Source organism: Trachypithecus francoisi, unplaced genomic scaffold (genome assembly GCF_009764315.1).
Source record: "Trachypithecus francoisi isolate TF-2019V2 unplaced genomic scaffold, Tfra_2.0 Lachesis_group13, whole genome shotgun sequence".
Taxonomy (NCBI): Eukaryota; Metazoa; Chordata; class Mammalia; order Primates; family Cercopithecidae; genus Trachypithecus; species Trachypithecus francoisi.
The window spans coordinates 70,429,505-70,445,833 of record NW_022681458.1 but is presented as its reverse complement, the minus strand read 5'-3'; the positions used below and the strand labels follow the sequence as shown (position 1 = coordinate 70,445,833).

Genomic DNA, 16,329 nt, shown 5'->3' with positions numbered 1-16,329 from the left:
GAAGAAATAAAACACAATATGTATTCTCACAAAAGAGACTTTATGTTAGTATTTTTCTTTCCCTCACACACACCTTAGGGATAGCAGGCTATAGCAACCACTGAAATCCATAAATACAGCTGCTTCAGAGAACAACTGTCAAGAATGCTCTTTGATATCTTAGGTTCATAAATTACAGAGTGGATTATCGAGTCACTTCCCAAATTAGATAGTTAACACTCAGTTTTCTATAATAATAACATTAAACTATTATATAAAACATTTACTTATATTTTCCATTAAATGCCTAAATATTATGCCAGTTACTTCTTAAAATGACTATATCCGTACACTAGATGGCTACAATTTTAAAATTTAGTTTAATAAAGCATCTCGGTAAATTAATCATAGTTACAACCATAATATTGGAGACACATTTCAACATTATCCTATCCCTATGTATAGAATTTGGTTTGAAAGAAAATACGGCTGTGCTTTAGAATTTCTCAGGGACTGAAAAATTTATTTACATGAACGAGAGTATTACACACTTTGACTGCTGAAAGCCGAAACCTGGTTTGCAACTTCTAAAACTGAGAGTGAAAAGAAAAAAAAAAAGTATTTTGAGTTCAGGCTTGTCTTAAAAAATCGTAAGCATTTTAATCACACCTGCTAGTTTCTTCTCAACAAAGCAACTTCAGATTGTACACATTTTCTATGTAGAGTATTTAAGCAAAAACAGTCTCTCAAATTTTGACTGTGAACAGGGAGGGAAGGGAAGTTCATTTTTGCAAATAAACATCAAGTCCAGATATTGTCAAACAAGTGATAAGGGAAAGGAAAACATATAAGCAGAAAAGCACAAGTGAATCACTTTGAGAGGCTGTTTTATTTCATGAGGTTCTGGGATTCATATCCCAAATCTCAATCTCTTTTTTATTTTTTATTTTTAGTTTTATTGTAGGTGTAGAGTATATATGAACGTTTGTTACATAGATAAACACATGTCATGGGCGTTTGTTGTACATATTTCATCACCCAGGTATTAATCTCAGTATCCAATAGCTATTTTTTCTGCTCCCCTCCTTCCTGCCACCTTCCCCAGCAAGTAGATCCCAGCGTCTGTTTCCTTCTTTGTGTTCATAAGTTCCTATTTAGTTCCTACTTATAAGCGAGAACATGCGGTATTTGGTTTTCCGTTCCTGCGTATGATAAGGATAATAGCAAATCTCAATTTCTTAACCTGCCCCATAAACACAGTCTCATTTTCCATTTTTTTATACTGGCCTTAGCCAGTATGATTAAGGTGAGTGCAGCACTATATCCCAGACTTTCACATCATTACAGAGGTTTTGTCCTGAAGACAGACTGGAGCCAGATGGTCCACAGTCATTGCTATTACAAGTCCCCTGATCATAGGTAAAAATAAAGAACACTTCAGAAAGCCCTGAAGTCATGACCCATGGGAACAATGAACTACACCTTTGCTGATCTGCCACAGTCTAGTGAGATAATATTACATTAACACAAGCCTCAAACAGCACACAGACATGTCACTCACCTCCAGCAACTGAGCCCAGAGTGAATCTGTAAGCAGACTCGGCAATCTGGAGCCAGATAGGCCTACCTAATCCAGGAGACTGCTGCGGAGAAGAAGAAAGCAAGTAAAAAAAAAAATCTTGAAAGAGCACACAGCAAGTGAAAAAAACTACAATTTGACTATTTTAAGACAAGAAAAAACAAAACCTAAAAGTGATATTGGTAATGCAGTAGTATCTTTTCCAAAAGAAGAAAATAGGATATTCATGCAGCCAAAAACGAAAGCAATGTATTTAAAAATAGATAACTCTATCATCAGCATTTAAAAACCATATTAAGCCAAATACACAGTAGCTTCCCCCTTACCCCAATTTTTTTTTTTTTTTTTTTGAGACAGAATTTCGCTCTGCCGCCCAGGCTGGAGTGCACTGGCCAGATCTCAGCTCACTGCAAGCTCCGCCTCCCGGGTTTATGCCATTCTCCTGCCTCAGCCTCCGGAGTAGCTGGGACTACAGGCGCCCGCCACCTTGCCCGGCTAGTTTTTTGTATTTTTTTAGTAGAGACGGGGTTTCACCGTGTTAGCCAGGATGGTCTCGATCTCCTGACCTCGTGATCCGCCCGCCTCGGCCTCCCAAAGTGCTGGGATTACAGGCTTGAACCACCGCGCCCGGCCCCTTACCCCAATTTTTACAAGCCTATTAATGCCTCATTTATCTGCTACTCTTGGGGGAATACACTATCAGTTTACAGAAGTGAATCTTTCAGGTAAACAAGCATTTCAGTTATAAAATTTTTTTCCTTCTTTGACTTAAAATTTAAAAAGCTTTCTAAAGTGTATAAAAATTAACTTGATTCTTAAATCAGAGAATATCGATCATAATCTATCATCTCTAATGACTACTGTCATAGTTCTAACATAAAATCTGTAATAATAATGAGAAAAATTCCACTAGATGTTATTTCACAGGTATCCCATAGCATAAAGAAAGGATCTAAGATAACTTGTCTATACTAGTGTGTCCGTCTTGTTCTTTAATATTTTCATTATGAAAAGACCTTCTATACTATGTAAACAGTATGAAATGACAGAATAAACTAAATAGTTAACATACTTGCCAATGTCTTAATTATATATACAAAAATCTAATATACATTATACAATTATATATAAGATGTATTTTAAAGTATATACAAAAATAGAAATTATAAAAGAATGAGATAAATGTTTCTAAGTAATTTTATATTTCACGTATTAATTAATGCAAAAATATTCTTTTTTTTTTTTTTTGCAGACAGAGTTTCACTCTGATGCCCAGGCTGGAATGTAGTGGCACAAACACGGCTCACTGCAGCCTCAAATTCCCAGGTTCAGGCCATCCCACTGCCTCAGCCTCTGAAGTAGCTAGAACTACAAGTGCATGTCACCATGCCCAGCTAATTTTTAAATTTTTTGTAGAGATGGGGTCTGTCTATGTTGCCCAGGCTGGTCTCAAACTCTTGAGCTCAAGCAATCCTCCCACCTCAACCTCCCAAAGTGCTGGGATTACAGGCATGAGCCACCTCACCTGGCACAAAAATATTCCTGATATTGCTTTCCAATATCAAAATCCATGGATGCTCATGTCCCTGATCTAAAATGGTGTAGTATTTTCATATAACCTATGCACATCCTCTGGTATACTTCAAATCATCTCTACATTACTTCTAATACCTACTATATGGTAAATAAGATGTAAATAATTGTTATGCTGTGTTTTTAAATTTTGTATTTTTTATTGTTGTAGTGTTATTTTTTATTTTGTTTTTTCCCAAATATTTTCCATCCACAGTTGGTTGAATCCAAGGACATGGCACTCAAGCAGATAGAGGGCCCACTATATTGAATATGCTTCAGTATAATTAACTGAATATGCTTCAATGAGTTTCTAAAATATTGATTAACCAGTTAATTCTGATACTTTGTTTCAAAGACAACAGTTGAAAACATAAACACAATCTGTCCTTTCAAGGCAGTGATGATATTTAATCTCATATACTTTGAAGGAATTCAAGTTATGGCATTGCTATGGATTCAATGCTTGTGACTCCCCAAAATTCATGTGTTGAGACCCTACTGCCCAGTGTGATAGTATGTGAAGGTGGCAACTTTGGGTAGTAATTAGGTCATGAAAATGGAGCCCTCATGATAGGATTAGTGCCATTATAAGAAAAGACACAAGAAAGATGACCTCCCTCTATCTCTCCCTCATATAACAAGGATATAACAAGAAGCCTGCTGTCTACAGACTAGGAACAGGGCCCTTACCAGTAAATGAATCAGCCAGCACCTTGATCTTGTACTTTCTAGCCTCTAGAACTATGAGAAATAAATGTTTGTTATCTAAACCACCTATGGTAATTTGTAATAGGAGCCCAAACAAAGATAGGCATTTTAGCTTACATTTTAAAATCTATATAGCTATTATGCTACCTACTAAACACATTGGCATATGTTTTTAACTTCTTTAAAAATGTACTGGGCCGGCGCAGTGGCTCATACCTGTAATCTCAGCATTTTGGGAGGCTGAGGTGGGCGGATCACTTGAGGTCAGGAGTTCAAGACCAGCCTGGCCAACATGGTGAAACTCTATCTCTACTAAAAATGCAAAAATTAGTCAGGTGTAGTGGCAGGTGCCTATAATCCCAGCTACTTGGGAGGCTGAAGTGGGAGCATCACTTGGACCTGGAGGTGGAGGTTGCTGTGAGCTGAGATCACATCACTGCACTCCAGCCTGGGTGACAGAGCAAGACTCCGCCTCAAAAAAAAAAAAATGTATATAGAACGTTATTTCCCCCACTTAAGAGTTTCTCAATCACAAAACTGGATGAAAATAAATCTCATTCTCATAGATTATGAATTATTTTCAATCATGTATCCTTTCAAAATATGTTGAATTAAAACTCATAGAATAAAAAGCCTATGATCCTAAATAAGCATCAAGTAACCACTAATTACCTTATTCATATAAAAGGTTTCTCCTGTATTCAACCACATGTATTTTTCTTTATACTTTCTTCCTTTAAAGAACGTTTATAAGCCCTACAAAATCCTGTGAAAACTGAAGGATTATACTGTGTTTTAATTCTTTGCTAAAAACATTTCTAACTATAAATACCCAAATGCCTTTTGACAGAAATGTCACCTTCACCCTTATTAAATAACATTTAAAAGAAAATATACAATATATGGTCAGCAACATTTTTTTTAAGGCTTAGTTATCACTTATGGCCTGCTTGTATTCAGGTATGTAAATTAATGTAATTAATGCTATGGATTTCACTTCATGAATATTCATAAATGAAATGCTATCGCTGTCATCCCTATTAATGACTGTGTACTGAATTTTTAGCATTTAGGCTGAAGGAAAACACTCAGCACTAAGAAGATTGCCTGCCGTGAGCAAATGTGCCAAAGGAAAAGACGCTCTTTCCCTTAAGGTTATGATTATGATCATAAAGTTTGATATTTAACAAGGTTAATTAAGTGTTTTTCAAAACAAGAGTTGAGAATCTTAAATGATTTTTAACCTACTCCCTAAGCATATGTGTGTGATAGGAAATAAGTTGAGACCTCATTTAAAGAGATGTTCTCTTCATTTTTTTGTTATAGGTATCTCATTTTGTAAGTGAGAATTAGGTCTAGTGAGGTGGCTCACACCAGTAACCCCAGCACTTTGGGAGGCTGAGGCAGGCAGATCACTTGAGCCCAAGAGTTCAAGACCAGCCTGGGCAATATGGTAAAACTCCATCTCTCCAAAAAATACAAAAATGGCTAGGCATGGTAGTACATGCCTGTGGTCCCAGCTACTCAAGAGGCTGAAGTGGAAGGATCACTTACGTCTGGGAGGTTGAGGCTGCAGTGAGCAGGGATGATGCATTAGATAAGGCAAGATTATGTCAGTTAACAAGTCAAACCACACTGCCAACTCAATAGGGAGAACTACCTCTTTCAAATGACACACTATTAATGGGTAGAATAAAAGGGAAAAATAGCTAAAGTTTTTATCTCGAGCATTGGAAGGGGGGAAAAAGGCTAGATTCTATAAAAACAAAAATGTATGACTGGAATGGCAAAATAAGGCTAGGGAAAACAAAACAAAATTTTCCTGTCTGCAAATTACATCTATGACTTCAATAGTCTGGAATTTGAATTCAATATTCTTGGCCTTACAAAGTAAGATTAAAACCTAAAGCCATGACAGTTAGGAGAAGGAGATGAAGAGAATGCTGAATGCTAAATAATACATACTTTTCTCTCAGTAAAAAGGGAGTTAAGTTGTGTTAAAGACTACAGTAAGTCTTCAAATCTAGTAATTTAAATGAGTTAAATGACTAATAAATAATAGCTAATACATAAACCTAATTTTCTTTTTGAGAACAGACTTCCTTTTGTGGTAAAATATCACAGGTGAAAGAAGTAAAATGTTCCAAAAAAAGGAATTCCTAAATGGACTGTAATGTCTTCCTGTTTGTGCTCATGAATCCAAAATTCAAAGAAGGGCCACAGAAATGCAAATTACACAAAGAAAACAAAGTCCTATGTCTAAGGAATGCTATACACAAAATAAAGATTAAAATAATTATAATATGCAGCCATAAAAAAGAATGAGATCCTGTCTTTTGCAGTGACATGGATGGAGCTGGAGGCCATTATCCTTAGCAAACTAACACAGGAACAGAAAACCAAATACCGTTATGTTCTCACAAGTGGGAGCTAAGTGATAAGAGCTTATTATGAACACAAAGAAGGAAACAACAGACACTGGAGTCTACTTGAGAGAGGAGTAGGGGAGAAAGGAGAGGAGCAGAAAAGATAACTATTGGGTATTGGGCTTAATACCTGGGTGACGAAATAATATGTACAAAAAATCCCATGACACATGTTTACCTATGTAACAAACCTTCACATGTACCCCCAAACTTAAAAGTTAAAATAATAATTCTTAATAATTCTAATAATGTTTTGACAGGACACAATCCAGCTTATATTCCATAGTTCTTTTAGTGAGTGGCCTATAGCTTTAATATAATTTCCCATAGAAACAAAACTTTTTTAAAGAAAGTACATATATACCCAAGCAGGTCCATCACAGATCATTTATCCCATACAGTTGAAAAAGTAATTATGTAATATACAGTAAAGAAAAAGAGAGGGTTTTCCCATTTTCACATAGGGCCAAAATTGGTCTATAACCTGGTTTTAATATCCAAACTATTAACATGCTTCAAAAATATACATCATCTTCTTTCTGCAATCCATTTTCTCTTTTATCTCACTTCCCTCAAATCAAAATTTCCATTTCTCTCACTGTAGGTCATCTTAATAGCACAACATATTTATCCATTCTACTGATGGTATTTAGATTGTTCTAATATTTTTGCAATTGCAAGTAATGCTGCTATAAACATTCTTTTTTTTTTTTTTTTTTTTGAGACACAGTCTCTCTCTGTTGCCCACGCTAAAGTGCAGTGTCACATTCCTGGCTCACTGCAATCTCTACCTCCTGGGTTCAAGCAATTCTCATGCCTCAGCCTCCCGAGAAGCTGGGACTATAGGTGCACACCACCATGCCTGGCTAAATTTTTTGTATTTTTTGTAGAGATGGGGATTCATCATGTTAGCCAGGCTGGTCTCAAACTCCTGACCTCAAGTGATCCACCCACCTCAGCTTCCCAAAGTGCTGCGATTACAGGTGTGAGCCACCACGTCCGGCCTAAACTTTCTTGTACATATCTCTTAACACACTTGTGTAAACATTTTTGTTAGGGACTACTCCTAGGAGAGGAACCGACAGGTCACGGGGTATGTGTTTGTTCAACTGCAGTGGTACTGACAAATAGTTTCCAAAGTTGTGATGCTAGCAATTTCCATTCCTTCACCTCTTGAACAACACTTGCCATTGTCAGAGTATAATTTTGATTAATCTGGATAGTATAAAATAGCATCCCATTGTAGTTTTAGTGTGTGTTTTCTTGTACTAATGGTAGTAAACTTTTCTATTATTTTTCCGTACCATTTGGATATCCTCTTTTGTGAGGTTTCTCTTCAGGCATTTTGCCAATTTTTCTATTGCATTGCCTGCCTTTTGCTTATAAATTTGCAGAAGTTTATTATACTATATATTCTGGATACAGATCCTCTATTATTTAAATGTATTGCAAATATCTCTGCCTATTGTGTAACTTGTCTTTTCACACTCTTAGTGGTATATTTTGATAAAAGTTCTTAAATCTAATGAAGTTTAACTTATTAATCTTTTTCTTTATGACTGGTGTTCTGTACTATTTACAAAATCTCTGCTTATCTCCAGATCATAAATAGAATCTCTCGTGTTACCCTCTTTAATCTTTCACATTTAGGAACAGGAAAAGACTTTTGTGTATGGTATGGGGTAGTGATTTTTTTTCTTTGTTGAATATCCACCATTAACTAAAAATTTTTAAAAATAGGCCTGGTAGAATTTCAACCAGTATCAAAAAATTAAAATATAAAACATTTCAGGCACTTAAAAAAATACAAAGATACATGAATACTTTTTCCTCACTTCTCATCCCCTTTTACCTAATGGAAGTAGATGAGAGTAGATTAAGCGATTGTGTCACATATATGTTTCAGCCGATCTTGGAGTTTGCTTATATAGGCTTCTCATATTTGATAATAGTAATAAGCACAATAGTAGCAGTTAACATTTGTTGCATGCTTACCAGGTGTTAGGCTTAATGTAAGTGTATTATTACTCATGTAATTCTCATAATAATCCTGTAAAGATGAATACTGCTATCCTTATTTATTTATTTACTTATTTATTTATTTGAGACAGGGTCTTGCTCTGTCACTCAGGCTGGAGTGCAGTAGTATGATCACAGCTGTCTGCAGCCTCAAACTCCTGCGCTCAAGCAATCCTCCCACCTCTGCCTCCCAAATAGCTGAGACTATAGGTGCTACCATGTACCTGGCTTATTCTACCATGCCTGGCTAATTTTTTGTATGTTTTTGTAGAGACAGAGTTTCATCATATTGCCCAGGCTGGTCTCAAACTACTGGGCTCAAAACAATCTGCCCACTTTGGCCTCCCAAAGTGCTGGGATTATATAGGCACAAGCCACTGTGCCTGGCGTACTGTCCCTATTTAATAAACGAGGAAACAGAATGAGAGGATGTTACATAATCAGTGGCCAACCTCTTAACTACTGTCTCCCTCATAACTTCTATTTCTGGACTCACAGATTCTCCATCATAAACAAGTGTTTTCATAACACCTTTCATAAGGTGAGATAACAAAACATATATCCTTCTTCCTATTTTATATTTAGGTTTCTAATAGATTCATATAAGAGAATACTCTGCATAATAAATGTAAGTAATTATGTACTACTAATTTGGTAATATAGGAAAAATCACAAGAGAATCATCAAGATATCTTCTGGAAGTAATATGGGAATAGCTATGGCTAGCATTACTGTAATTCTGTGAACTAAAGAATGTTAAAAACTGAGTCACTAGGATTGTAGTCTATATGGCTGCCTTAGAATGCCTCATAAACCTGAAATATGTTAACTGAGAATGTTTTTTCAAGGCTGAAAATTGAAGAAAGTTTATTCCATTACTTTGGTTGCTATAAGAACTTAAGCATATTTTCGTATTATTCTACTTGAGTCCAGCCTGAATTCCTTACAAAATTTTAAATGTTACAAAGGAAAAAGGAGGATAAATTCAGAATTCTGAAAATAAAATCCATTGATACATACCATTTTACAGAATGCAGGAGCTTGAAGGCTTCTCAGAAATACATGAAGATACTCACTTTACTAAAGGGAAAACTGAGGCCCAAATAAACTTGTATCAGATCTCAAGGACAGTAAAGGTCAGATTTCACAATGGCCATTAGTGGACATTAATCTGAATCCTTAACCTTCACAAATCTGTTTCTATAAAACTTTAATAATTATTTATTATTTCGGTTGAGTTCTATTTTCTCAGATTTTGTTCCTATAATAATGTACAGGAAAATATATACTTAAGATCTTAATTTTTATTTCTCTGTACCTAAGCCTCAGTAGAAAGACTGTCTTCTATGTGAGAGGAAACATTAAACATTTTAGCTGAGCGCAGTGGCTCATGCACACTGTAATCCCAGCACTGTGGGAGGCCAAGGCCAGTGGATTAATGTAAGCTTAGGAGTTTGAGACCAGTCTGGGAAACATGGCTAAACCCTGTCTCTACTGAAAAAAAATTAGCTGAGTATGGTGGTGTATGCCTATAGTCCCAGCTATTCAGGAGGCTGAGGTGGGAGGATCACCTGAGGCAGGGAGGTCAGGGCTGCAGTGAACAGTGATTGCGCCACTGCACTCCAGCCTGGGTGACAGAGTGAGACTCTGTCTCCACCAAAAAAAAAAAAAAAAGAAAAAGTGTCCTGAGACTCTGAGGTTCTTCCTTTGGGGACAATGTAAGAATACCTAAGACCTCTACCAGCTCTCTAGAAATTCTAGATCCCTGTACCATCTCACCGGTTAAGGAAAGTCAGAGAAAGCACTCCCCATCACTCTGGATACCAATCAGAGACCCAGGGAAGAAGAAAATGGTGGTTTTTATCACTGCCTACTTCCTAAATATCTGACAAGACCCTTGAGGCCAACCACCCCAGCATAAAAGCATCAGCACCGCCACTGAAGACAGGCAAATCATCTTGAATCTGTCTTAAAAAGAATTCACAGCAGTAGCAAAATTACATCACTTTCCTAAGGATGAAGAAATGTGAAGGACACAGACTCAGGATGCCAAAGATTGCAAAACAAGCTTCAGATATGGCCTCTAGGAAAATTGCTAGGGGCAAGACAGGTGGGCAGAAAAACTGAGGAGGAGGAAATGAGTTGAGACTTTCAAATTCAGTTTACAATGTTTTTAATAAGCTAAATGAAATATTTCCCAATTACAAATATTAAGGACACCTTCAGGGAGAGTTATATCAATAGACACATGTAACACTGCAAAATATCTTCTTTTGAAATGCAATTTTTCAAAATTCAAGAGCAAATTTTCACAAATGTATATACTACAAAAAATAAAATTAAATTCAGTAAGAGCTCTTTAAATATTTCAATGTCTTTTTTAATTTTATTAAAAATTTTTCACCTTCTTTCCTTTTATTAAATGTTGTAATTTTATAAAATGTTATTTTTTAAAAATCACTGAATTGAAATAAATCCATCTATTTTTAAAGGATCTGAGACCTCATAATGGAAATAAACATTTTTCTTTTTTTTTTTTTTTTTTTTAAGACAGGGTCTCACTCCGTTGCCCAGGCTGGAGTGCAGTAGCACAATCATGGCTCACTGCAACCTCAACTTCCTGGGCTCAGGTGATTCTCCCCCTCAGTCTCCGAAGTAGCTAGGACTACACGCACATGCCATCACACCTGGCTAATTTTTTGCTTTTTTTTTTTTTTTTTTTTTTTGGTAGAGATGGGGTTGTGCCATGTTGCCCAGGCTGGTCTGGAACTTCTGGGCTCAAGCAATCTGCCCACCTCAGCCTCCCAAATTGCTGGCATTACAGGCATAAGCCACTGGGCCCGGCCTGAAAATAAACTTGGATGGCAGCAGGTAGATGAGTTTTTCTGATACTAAAGAAGCTAAATTGCAATGAGTTACAATACATTTTAATCTGTAGGAAGCTTTATTACACATCAAGTAAACAAAGTATTAACATAAAACGTAGATATAATGGTTTCTTTTCCATTTTCAATTTGCTTCAACCTGACTACAAAATGTTTTTGTTCCTTATGTAAAGTAGAACTGGAAATTCTAATTAGTTTCACAGGCAGAATCATCATTCCATGGAGCTCAAGTAGAAGAAAGGTTTCCTACCAAGTCTTCCCAAAGTGAACTACACTTAAACATATCTTGATGCTTCATTAACACATTTGGTGAAGGTGAACAATAACAGCAAACCAACCCTGGCTACTCACCAATGTGGCGGCAATGAAGAAAGAGCAGACATAGCCTCTTTCTACAGCATGCACATTTAGTAGCGCGCGCTCTCTCTGTCTTTCTCTCTGTATCCTGTCTTCTTTATCCATGCCCTCCCCACGTTGCCTACCCTAGTATGGCATCACACTCTCCTAGAGAATTATGAGGAACGCAGGTTCCATGTCTATTAGAGCAGGAAAGTACCAGGAGGACAATGACTGGCCCTCCTAACCCTTACCCACACACAAAAGCAATGTGATCATCTGCTACCACTGAAACTTCGTGAGTGCTATGGAAGTAGAGGTTTCAACTTAAAACAAGATTTGTTAAAAACTGTTCCATTGCACTCTTCATTTCTTTTTCTTATCAAGATAATTTGTAATCAGAAATGGGACTGTATTAATTTTATAGGACTCAGAAGCTACTGTTTTAATCATTCTTAACATTTATAAAAAACAAAACTAATATTTATCAAAAATGTAATAACAGACAAGATTTTCTTTCCGGTTTCACTACTTTTTTTTTTCCCAGGTTGTAATCTGTAAGGTATAATCCGAGTGAATCATTTATTTCATTTGAGGGAAGTTTTTTTATTTTAGAAACCCTATAAATGCCAGTTTAATGATACAAAGTAAACCTAACAATAATCTTCAAATGTGACGAGGCAAATGAAAAGAATGCTAATTTTAAGGGGAAGGGGGTCAAACCGATGTATGTTTGAACTCTTATTTTCCTTATCTGAACAAAACAAAAAACAAAACACAAACATAAATCTAGTTATCTCATAAAAATATTCTACAGGCTGGGCGTGGTGACTAATGCCTGTAATCCCAGCACTTTGGGAGGCCGAGGTGGATGGATACCTGAGGTCACGAATTTGAGACCAGCCTGCCCAACATGGCAAAACCTTGTCTCTACTAAAAATACAAAAATTAGCCAGTTGTGGTAGCGCATGCCTATAATCCCAGTTACTCGGGAGGCTAAGGCAGGAGAATCTCAAACCCAGAAGGCAGCGGTTGCAGTGAGCCGAGATCACACCATTGCACTCCAGCCTGGGCAACAGAGCCAGACTCCATCTAAAAAATATATACACATATATATTCTATAAAAGTGGGGGTAACAGTAGTTCTATAAAGGTAATCTTTAAGCTAAGTAAAGTCTTTCTCTGGAAAGTAATTTTTAATTTTTACAGCATTCAGAAGCTGTCAGCTCCTACTCAGGCTACTAGTTCAGCACTTTTTAAGGTGATCATATTTATGAGACTACTCATACCTGTCTCTGAAGTTCTGCCAGGTTGTAAGGTAAGGCCCCCTCAGCCAATGGGGCTATTCTCTCAATATCTGCCAAAGTCAAGCGCCTTCAGGAAAAATATAGGAAAGAATTGTTAGACACTGACAAACTGCTCATGCCAAAATCATCTTTTCTCCAAAAAAAAAAAAAACAAAAAAAACTCCGAACTATAGTTTAAAATCATTACTTCCCTATTTACACAAATCATTTTAGTGACCAAAAAACCTTTTAACTCTGTTTTCATCAACAAAAACCAAGACTCCAGAGAAATAATGTGGAGTGCATGAATTTAGTAAGACTCCAGTGATAGATATTAAAATCAAATAATTACTGCCAGAAGCAAAATATAGAGGTTGACTGTCCGTACCCACTAAATGTGTCCCCTAAGGATATCTATTTAAAGCACAGGTGCGAAGTATCTGGGAAGGATACATATAAATCTGATAAATACTGGTTGCCTCCAAGGAAAGGAACAAGGGTAGGAGGGAGACTTCTTTTTTTTTTTTCAACGATATGTTCTTTCCAAGCCTTTGAGTTTTGACCCATTTTTAGGCAGGAGAATAGGGTCTGGAGACAGGGAGCCTTCACTTCAGCCTCATGGGCCAACTCTTCATTTGCGTAGGATAACTTCAGCCTCTGATTGGTTGCAGGCTAAGCCTTCACTTAAGCCTCCAATTGATCACAGGCTGAGCCTTCACTTCAGCCTCCGATTGGTTGTGGGTCAAGTCTTCATTTATATAGGGTGTAACCAATAGGAAACTTCTAACGGGTACTTAAACCCCAGATGATTTGCAACTAGGGCTCTTGTGCTGCTTGCTCAAGCCTGCTCCTGATGTGTGGAGTATACTTTTGCTTCAATAAAGCTATGCTTTTGTCTTCTATTGCTTTGTGTGTTTTGTCCAATTCTTTGTTCAACATGCCAAGAAACTGGACAACTTATAGTCAAGACCCTCCACTGGTAACATACCTTGGCAAGTCAGCCAGGAGGTAAGCCCAAATTTGGGGATTTATTTCTCTTTTCCTTTTCCCTTTTTCTTTTCAGACACAGGCTGGAGCTATCTCCATGCAGGGCTCCCTCCACTCCACAGAGGGGAACCTTTTCCGCTGTCTTTCCCTTTTCCAACACAGGATTCTCCAAGACAGCATCTAAGCATGAAGGCAACAGCAGGTGTCTGGCCAGGGCCACTCTCCTGGGAGACTGAAAGGTATCCATGTGGAAGCACCTGACCACCACTGCCTGGTTTGGGTGAGGGACCTGAGTCCTTTTCTTCTTTTCAGTCTTTCAGAGGCTGTTTCCTAGTAGATCCTTGGTAATTGAGGGCAACTAGCCAGGGCCACTCTCTGGTGTTACCTGAAGGCCAAGAAATGAATGGAGATAGCTGCCCTGCCCAGAATGGGTAAGTACTCTTTTCTTTCTTGGTTACAGTCCCTAATCCCTACATATGATGAAATTGACAGTGGCAGCTCTTCTAGAACAAACTCACACGTTTCAGTCAACTTAAGCCCTCTTTCCTTATGCCAAATTCTCCTAGAGTTAGCTTGTAATGGCAAAAGATATCTCTTAGGCATTCTGACTTTCCCTTCAACTTGCTGAGGACTTTTGGGACCCACAATCTTTAGAATACATTCTACATCTAGTTTCTTTTGTCATCACCCTATTACTTTTATAGAATGACCTGCCCTTATATGGGGTCCACTGTCATGATGGTGGATTTTTAAACATTTCCTCTCTTGTTGAGGGCCTGAGTGGAATAGCCAACCCTATTATTTCATTTTTCATGCTCCAAATCTACCTTTCCCCCCTGAGACTACCTGTAATCCACACAACAAAAGAAATCCATCCAACCTCTAGTTCTTATTATTAAAGTTCATGGCTATCACTCCAGTAGAACAGGAAACAATGGCCTTATCAAATTATAAGGATGCTAGAAGTCAAGGCCTTCATGCGGGGACAAAAGGAAAGCTCACAGTGGGTCATCAGTGGTGGAGAGAACCTTCCCAAAGTGGTACCAGCACCCACCTAAGGTCAGACTAAGATGGGGCCCTAAAGGGGGACACCCCTGAGGACCCCAATCAAGGCCCAGAGATTTTGCAGGGGGATGCCCCGGTAAAATATGAGTCACCAAATAAGCTAGGTTCTCTTCTTTCTTCCAGACCACTGTGGGCAACTCTCCATCCATTCCATCTGATTCCCCACTTGGCTGCATTCTCAACCACTGGAATCAATTTGACCCTGACAATCTAAGGAGAAAAAACCTGATTTTTTTTTTTTTTTTTTTTACTGTAATACTGTATGGCCCCAAAATTAGCTGGACAGCCGGGAATAATGGGAAGTCTTAATTACAACACCATCCTGCAATTAGACCTATTTTGCAAAAGGCAGTGTAAATGGTCAGAAATCCTACACGTGCAGGCCTTTATGGCCATATGTCAAAACCCAACCATCTGCAAAACTCCCAGAACCTACCCACAAAAGGAAGGTTCTAAGGCAGAACCGGATATTGTGGATGACCTCCTTTATGCAAGGGCCACCTGTCTCTTGGGGCAATGGTAACCACTCCCATATAACCCCTTGCCAAGTGTTTCTGAAGCTCAAATCCAAGAGCTAAAGCCAAGGGCCCTGCTAAGTCCCCCTCACATTCAGAGGGGAACACCCTACTCAACTACCTCTATAGCCCTGCTATCCCTTAGGGAAGTAGCAGGAGCCGAGGGGCTGGTCCGAGTGTCAGTCCCCTTCTCCATAAATGACATACAACAATGTAAAGAAAAAGCTAGGAAGTTATTCAGAGAACCCCAGAAAACTTGCAGATAGATTCCAAGCTTTGACCTTGGCCTTTCATCTCTCATAGAGAGATGTTCAATTCATTCTAGCAACTTGTTGCACCCCCTTGGAAAAGGAATGAATCTTTGAGGCCACTTGCCAAGAAGCAGACAATTTACTTGCCCAAAACCCTCAGGGTTATCGCCCAAACCCAGACACAGTCCCCGCTACTGATCCTAACTGGGACTATAACACCCCCATGGGAATGAACAACCAGGCCAAATTTCATAAGGCTCTCCTTGGAGGAATGAAAAAGGGAATAACTAAGGCAGTAAATTATGATAAAGTAAGGGAGGTTGCACAAGGCAAGGAGGAAAATCTAGCCGTGTTTTATGGCAGGCTGGAGGAAGCCTTTAGAAAATATACCAATCTGGACCCTTCCTCTCCTGAAGGCAGTGTTGAGCCCTCTTTTGTTCCTAGTATTACTACCTTCAGTGTGAACTCTCTTGTTAGTGATTACTCCATTTAGAAGTTTGTACTTTTGGCCAGGCGCGGTGGCTCACGCCTGTAATCCCAGCCCTTTGGGAGGCCGAGGCAGGCGGATCACAAGGTCAGGAGATCGAGACCACGGTGAAATCCCGTCTCTACTAAAAATACAAAAAATTGGCCGGGCGCGGTGGCTCAAGCCTGTAATCCCAGCACTTTGGGAGGCCGAGACGGGCGGATCACGAGGTCACGAGATCGAAACCATCCTG

General features: G+C 38.2%; 1 protein-coding gene across 4 annotated transcripts in view; it reads right to left on the bottom strand.

The window, feature by feature from the left end:
- The window catches only part of SLC25A12 (solute carrier family 25 member 12), a 111,473-nt gene that overhangs the window by 26,034 nt on the left and 69,110 nt on the right, over positions 1-16,329 (bottom strand). For 3 of the 4 annotated variants that reach the window (XM_033231130.1, XM_033231132.1, XM_033231134.1), the window contains 2 exons: positions 12,796-12,880; positions 1,541-1,622 (listed from right to left, as the gene is read on the bottom strand). In XM_033231130.1, coding sequence (XP_033087021.1) covers positions 1,541-1,622; positions 12,796-12,880 — 167 coding nt within the window. The remainder of the gene's footprint in view (positions 1-1,540; positions 1,623-12,795; positions 12,881-16,329) is intronic. The other variant, XM_033231131.1, reaches the window with a different exon arrangement.